Source organism: Rhea americana, unplaced genomic scaffold (assembly GCF_003343005.1).
Source record: "Rhea americana isolate MKP2758 unplaced genomic scaffold, rheAme1 scaffold_204, whole genome shotgun sequence".
Classification (NCBI taxonomy): domain Eukaryota; kingdom Metazoa; phylum Chordata; class Aves; order Rheiformes; family Rheidae; genus Rhea; species Rhea americana.
In genome coordinates this window covers 91,777-99,049 of record NW_028186195.1, presented here as the reverse complement: position 1 = coordinate 99,049, position 7,273 = coordinate 91,777, and the positions used below count along the sequence as shown (strand labels likewise).

Sequence of the window (7,273 nt, the reverse complement as noted above, 5' to 3'; positions counted from 1 at the left end):
GCCCGCCCCCGCGGCAGGAAGCCGCTGCGCGGCGCAGCCGATGCTCCGCGCTTAACCGCCTCCGGCAGCCGCGCTCGGGGGCGTCCGGCGCCGCCGTCTCGGGGACCCCCTGCTCACCGGCGGAGGCGGCCCCATGGCGTTCAGCGCCTGGCAGATCCTCTCGCCGGTGCAGTGGGCCAAGTGGACGTGGTCCGCGGTGCGCGGTGGGGCCGCTGCTGGAGGTGAGGATGGTGGGGGAGAGCGAGAAGGAGAGGACGACTCGCAGGCAGAGACCAAATCCCTGGGTTTCAGGCAAGTACACTGCATCCTGCTTCGCGAGCTCTCGGGCTTTTGAACTCGTTCCCTCCCCGTTAACCTCCTGGCTCTGCTGCAAAGGCTTGGCTGTGGCGCTCCGTGTCCCGCGTGTGGCACCTGCCCTGCATGCAGAGCTGCTCCTGCGAGCGTCATGGCTGTGCCGCGCACAGGCCTGCCTCCGTGAGCCCCCTGTACCCCCGGCTCCCGCACGCTGCACAGCACCAGCTTGGCTTGTCCRCAGTACAAGGAGCCTGTGCGGCTCCTGAGCATTTAGTTTTGTGGACATTGAGATCTGTTAGCAGTGGGGAAAGGAGGGAAATGTGTGCCAGAGCTGCTTGCAGCCTCATAGCTGCTCTGAGACTGTGAGCTCAGTGAAGATGCTAGCAGGCGTGGGGCAGGCAGATCGAGGCTTGTTTTCTGGACTTCCTAACATACCACCCTTCTGGGGCTGTAGAGGAAGATGTGGATTAGGCTGTCCTGTCCGCAGAGGTCAGTAATGGATTCTGTGAAAGACCGGCGTGACGGGGAGATGCAGCCCGCGAGAGGCAGCCAGATGCTCCGGACGCACGGCTCGACAGCCGGGCTTGCTCGGCTGGGGCCCAGGGCTGTGTGGAGGGACGCTCATGATGATGTTTCACCTGCTCTACCTTTTCCGTTCGCTAGCGTGGCCCGCTGGAAACGCAAGAGCAGCAGCCACAGGATGCCTTCTCTGGGTCGGCCAGTCCAGCCCAGGAGCCGGCCTGGCTGGATGTGTAGGGCGTGTGAAGGATGTTGGAGCTAGCTGGGAAGGTGGTAATTCCTCACTATTTCCCCCCCCCCCCTCGGCAGCTCGGACTCAGAAGGTTATTTTGAGACCCCCGAAGCAGAAACACCGATCCGCTCACCACTAAAGGAGTTCTGCGAGCCATCGCCGGGACCRCGAGATCCGGAGGCCAGCACCCGAGGTAAAGCACAAGCGTGTATCTTCTGCTATTCGGTTTTCTGCTCCGGATGCAGAAAAGCAGGGTGGGGTCAAGGAGGAGAAGTTGCTTGTTTTGAATAATGCCTGCTGCATTTTTTGTGGTTGATGGTCTGGATGGTTCAAATGCCAGTACTTGGGGCTGTATGTGCTCTGCAAAGGGCTGTTACTTTAACTTCAGTTAAATGCTGATTTAACAGACCCAGGCATTTAACTGCGCAGGGTGAGCGTGCGTGAGGCTGCAGACAGCAGAGATCTGTCAATCTGGCTTGGGGAGCTGCCCCAGCAGGCGGGCACAGTGCCGGAGACGCAGAGCCTGCAGCCGGCAGGGCTGCAGTGGATTCACCAAGAGGAGCAGAGGGTTCTGGTGACTCACGTTGTCCTTTAAACTGCCCTCTCCGACTTCTCCTGCAGACCTTGCTGGGCTCAGTAGTACCTCCCGCCGCCTCCGGGTGCGGGAGCGCGGGCGGCGGGAGCTGGCTTGCGCATGCTTCGCCTGCCACTTGCAGTGGGAGAGACCTGCCCTTGTCACAGGAGCTGACGTGATGCTGTGTTTTGCTGTCGGCTGTGGAGGTTTCGTTGCACAGGCCCCTTTTCCCTAGAGGTAGTAGCCTGGCCTCTTCCCCACGTAGCTGCTCTTAAACATGTGAAAACTTGAGCCTGCTAAACCACRTTACTGGAGAACTTACCAGGGACCYTCGGAAAACCCTGGGGCTTTCTTTGCCCGCAGGAGCCCATGCCATTGCTGGTTTATCTGTGCRTCTTGCCGCAGGCTGTTGCACTCCCTACTATCCCTTGGCCTTTCCGAGCACTGCCTCCCTCCCCTTCTGCTTTATCCCTCTTTCGGAGGGGTCTCGCAGCGGCAGCAGCAGCGAGGGGCCGGCCCCCGGGGCGCACTCTGTGTTCAGGCTGGTCTCGGGCTGCAGCGCCGAGGCTCTGAAGCTCTGGTGTCTCCAGCGAGAGCAGGAGGTTATCGGAGACAGGGCTCCCGGGAGGAGAAGCCTCCTCCTTCCACCCACTCCTTCTGCAGAGCAGGACTGGGCAGTGCCAGGACGTGGGCACGTCCGTAAGCACCCAGGAGCTGCTCTGGTTTGTGGAGAGCTGAATGTCAAAGAAAACAGGAACTTCTCCAGGCCCCAAAATGCAGCCTTGGTTGCACACCCAGCTCAGTCCCTTCCTCGCCCGGGGGACTCGGGTATGGCCCTCATCTTTGGAGGGAGTTGCCCCAGTGACAGAGGTAATTAATGAGGGAGAGGTGGCCCCTGGGCTGGTGAGGGCTTTTCCCTTCCATGCCCGTTTTCCTCTGGCTAACACGTTATGTCACGCTGAATGGCACTGGGGAAGACCCGTGCTGCGTTCGGGGTCCCCATCCAGACTGACATGGCGGGGGAGGGATCCCGGGTGCAGCTGTGGGGAGTTCGCAGTGTGCAAGAGGCTTCTTGGGGTGAAARCCCTTGAACATAAATATGAACCTATACACGAAGGCCTCGTCACTGCAACGCATGTCTGATTAATGCTGCAATGTTGCCATTACTTAGGCAGAATAGGCTCAGGAGACGTGCAGGACAGCAGCTTTGGCTCGAGGGGCGGGTTGTTCACGCACAGCTGAAAGGGGGGCCGTAGGCATTACACCCGGTGTGCAGGGACAGGAATTCGGATCGTGCCCTGCCCCCAGGGAGGGGGCCGTGGCAAGGCTCCCGCCTGCTCCGGATCCCTTAAGCAGGTTTCCTCTTGCCGTCTCGGATGACGGAGGCTGAAATTCTGTCCTGTTCTTGCTAAAAGTTATCTTCAATCATCTGCCAAAAGGAGATACTCTGTGCAAGGAGATGAGCAGCAGCAACAAATATGGAGCCGTCAGTGACAGGAGCAGTGCTGGTCCGCGGCTGCGTCTGTTCCCYGCGTTTAGGGCACGTGTTATCCGGAGTGCTAGTGGCAGTATTGTTTGTCGGTATGCTAATTCTCAACAGAATAGGTTTAAAAATAGATCAGCGTCTGTTAAACAAAAGCGGAAAGCCAAAAGAGGAAAAAAGTCGTTAGCTGTGTGAGCCGGCGCTGAACGCGCAGCCCAGATATCCTGTGCTGGGTCTGCGTGCGCGAGCGAGCCAGCAGAGGCAGAAATGCGTGACTCATGCTGTGCACAAAGCTCCAGCCGAATCAAAGGCTGCAGATAGTGAAGGGGTTGTTCTCGCCGGCATTTGGCATTCAGGACTGCGCGGGGAATCATTGCTGCTTCACTTGGTTGCTGTATGTAGGATGAAAAGGGCAGAGGGTCCCTGCATCGCAGCATTGCTCCTCCCAGACTTCCCTGGCTCTTTTAAAGGAGCAAAGGATGGCACACAGGAAAGATGTTTAGCCAGTCAATATTTGTATTTAATTTTAGCCTGAGCAAAACATTCATAACTATTGCAATGCACATGCATAAAGTGCCTGATACTGTGGTACCAGACTGTCCTCTATATATTTTTCTCAAGAGAGCATAAAATCTCCATTTTCATTTTGTAATATCCACTCCCTGTGCACTGTCAGGACCCAAAACAGGTTTGTGCTCCATGCACAACCGGTAGAACGGCTGTTTTGAGGAATTAGGCATTCCTGAAAGAAAGTCCAGTGAAAGAGAGCGCAGAGCAGGCGCCCTTGTCCTCCGCTCGCGGGCGGTGAAGCCGCGGCAGGGACCGGGGCTGGATAACCCCCGCGGGCCCGGCTCGCAGCGCGAGCGCAGGCCACGCGCCGTCCGGCTGTGGTCCAGCCCTGGAGGTGCCGTCGTGCCGCCTCCGGACTCCCTGGGCGGCACGTGAGCGGCCAGGGCGTGCAGAAGGGGGATCTTCGTTGCAGCGGTGGGCAGGCTCCTTGCCACCCCCTCGGCTCTCGTTTCTCGCCGTCGGTTCCCGCGGGCCGTTGCTCTGACGCAGCCCCGAGCTGGGCTGTGAACTCGCGTGGTTGATTAATGCCTGTCTCGACCCAGAGCCTCTCCGGAGGAGGAGGGGAAACCAGAGAAATGCAGCCGGCGGGCGGGCAGGGCGGTTCTGTTGCAGACGGTGGCCAGAATTGCTGGCGAGCTCCTGCGCAGCCCTGCATGTACGCCGCCTGGCTCCAGGGTATTCCCGTCCCTCAGCCCCTCGGACGGGGCGGGCAGWTGGGCAGTGCGCAGGCAGGGGCGAGCAGGGGAGCCGGGCTGTCCCGGGCACAGAAAACGGGTGAATTGCAGAACTGGAGGCGTCCAGAGGGAATGCTTGATTAGTCCACGGACACGTGAAAGAGTCCCAGCCGAGCTCCGCAGGACGGGCTGGCTGGGGAGGAAAACCGCTGCTCCCAACCCCTTCCGAGTTTCACCTGGACACTTGTGCAGCAGCCTTGTGGAGGCAGCTGAAATGGAGATTTGTTTTATTTTTGTGTGGACGCTAGAGCCTGGACAGTGCCGTCTGCGAGGCTTTGCAGCACCTGGCCCCGCAGCGCCCCATGCTCAGAGCACCGTGGCCGCCGGCACGGCACGGCACGGCACGGCACGGCATGGCACGGCGCCCCGGCCCCGTCTCCTCGCGGGACGCGCAGCCTTTCCCTGCCAGCCCAGGGCCCGAGGGTGCCCGCCGGCCTCGGAGCCGTGCCTGCATCCCGCACGCTGCCTTTCGCCGTCGGCGGCCTGAGGCAGCGGTCGGGGCGAGTCCTGCGGGCTGACGCTGCGCTTCCTGCGTTCAGCTGGGTGCGTAGAGCTCGCGCMCCGTCTTTGCACGGGTCGGGGCTGTTCAGGCTTGGGCAGGTTCTTGTGGTTTTCATGAGGGAATTGGTGCTGTGAGCGATGGCCACGTGCACGCATCCCTTCTTCCCCCATGCCAGGCATCCACGGGAAGGAGAAGAGATGGTTTCTGCTCTCAGCTGTTGGTTATTCAAATATATCTCATTGCTTGGGTTAGGAGCCATGATGGGCTTGTGTCTGCGAGAGCATCGGTTGCAAAATACTTGGGTGGGGATGTAAAATGTATTGAAAAGGTGCCTTCACTTCGAAGCCTGTTTTTCCGTTCAGGGGTGTCTCAGTGAGGTCTAAAATGCTTGAGCAGTACAGCAAGCGTAATGAAGTTTTTTCTATGTGGCCTGTTAAAGAGGTTTCCTGGTTCCTAATGATGGAAACGCCTGGCAAGGGCTGCTTGAAAGAGCRTTTGCTGGCTGCACTCCAAGTACGTTTCCACTGGGTTTGTGTTTGCTGGTGCATTTTGTGTGGCAGAAGGTAACGTCTGTCCGGAGTTTTCTTGTGCACTCTCAGGGTGCGCACAGCCCCCACGATTCACTTCTGTGGCTTTTAGCATCCTAAAGATCAGTTATGCAAGCCACGAGCCATCAGCTGAGTCAGGGCTGTTGGCGCCGCGTCCCGGCTTAGCCCAGGAGCCGGAGATGTGCCTGATTCGCCCGCTCCTCCTGCCAGCCTGCGGCTCGCTCCGCCACCCGCAGACCGGGCTGGCTGCGGACGGGCGGGATGGGAACGGCCTCCCGACGGGGACGTGCCTGGAGGGGCGTCCCACCGGGACGGTGCTGGGAGGGCTGCGGGGTCCTGCGCGCTCCCCGGTGGGTGCTGGGCACCCTGGCATCCTGCTGTGCATCGCCCCGGGGGCCGTGCATGTGTCCCGCGCTGGGACGGGGGCGTCTCCAGCTTTTTCCTTTCCCGCCTGCGGGTGCCGGGCAGGTGCCATTTTCAAGGTGTCTCGGTGGGTGAGGAGCTTCCTCGTCCCTGGCAGAGAAGAAAAGATTAAACAGTAAAAGGATTTAGTGGCAGGGATTGGAGTGATAGCGATTAAGTCAGGGATCAGGCTCRGTGATTACGGAAGGACGGCAGCGTGCGGCGAGGCCGGTGCAGCCGCGCGGGCAGGCTCCCGCGGCGCGGGGAGGGCAGCGGCCGCCTGGGCAGTTCGGGCCGATCTGCGGAGGGGAGACCGGCCCTGCGGCAACCTCGGGGTGCCCCGGGCTGCGAGCGGGACCCTCCTCTCCCCTCTCCTCCCCTCCCCTCCCCTCCCGCAGGCCTTTTCCCTGGGTTCACCCCTTGAGAGTCTCCCCTCCCCGGGCCAAATGCCCGCAGGTTTTTTGCTTTCCATGTGCTTTCGCTCCTCACATTTGTGCATCGCAGGGAAGTTTTGTGAGCAAGAGCATCAGCCCCGGGTGACTGCCCTTTCTAGAGCGCACAGTTAGTATTTTAACGGGAAAGCCTCCTGACGGCCTGCGTGTCTCCGCTGGGGGTGGCGCAGTGCAGCACTCCAGYGCAGGCAAGGACTGTCCAAACTGCACTCGACTCGGCCCACGTTTCTGGGATTGCAAGCAATTCCCGTGCAGGCAGCTGGCAGGAGGATGGAGAACCTGTGGGGAGCCGCGAGGCTCCCCGGGAGAGCCAGGGCTGCGGCGCCAGGGCGGAGCGGTGCGGCCCGGCCAGCTCCTGCACCGAGTCGCGCTGCCGGGAATCTGCCTCGGTGGAGCGAGCAGCGAGTGGCTCTGGCCGCCGTTCCCGCTCCCCCCGGTGCTCCCTGCCGCGGGAGCAGCGGCCCCGCAGTCGGTCCCTGCGGGCGGCAGCCCTCGCGGCGCCACGGGGGCGTTGCGATTGCAAAACCCCGGGTGGGAGCGCGTCCGCGGGAGAGGAAAGACATAAATGGAGATGTTCGCAGCTGGCAGCGTGGCCGGAGCGAGGCTTGCCTGCGGGGGGGCCCCGGGCACGGTGATTTATGCGCGCTTTCTCCACGGTGTCACGGGCTTCAAATTTTGCAGACGGTGCTTGAAGCCAGGGTTAAACAGTCACGGTAGCAGCTGGGGAGGCCGAGCCGCGGGTCGGTGCTGTAAAACCCGATCCTGGAAGAGCCATGAGCCGGAGAGGGGAGGGCACGTGCGGAGCCGGGCTCCTGCACGGTGCTGCCTGGCCACGGCGCGTGCCGGGCATGGCTTTAACGCGCTGCTTTTATCTTTGTAGAGCTAAGTGGCCAGGACGACCYGCGGGGAGGGGAAGGCTGCCGGGAGACGTCGCCCGAGAAGCGCCCCGAAGATGAGGCTCTG

At 61.1% G+C, this 7,273-nt stretch overlaps 1 protein-coding gene across 3 annotated transcripts in view; it reads left to right on the top strand.

Annotated features, from left to right (window-relative positions):
* Positions 1-7,273, top strand: part of TACC1 (transforming acidic coiled-coil containing protein 1) — a 31,638-nt gene that overhangs the window by 9,261 nt on the left and 15,104 nt on the right. For 2 of the 3 annotated variants that reach the window (XM_085304160.1, XM_085304158.1), the window contains exon 1: positions 19-291. The exons of the other annotated variant lie outside the window; for it this stretch is intronic. In XM_085304160.1, the coding sequence (XP_085160286.1) occupies positions 134-291 (158 nt within the window). In that variant the 5' untranslated portion in view covers positions 19-133. Of the gene's footprint in view, positions 1-18; positions 292-7,273 lie in introns of those variants that run through there. 3 annotated transcript variants of the gene reach the window in all.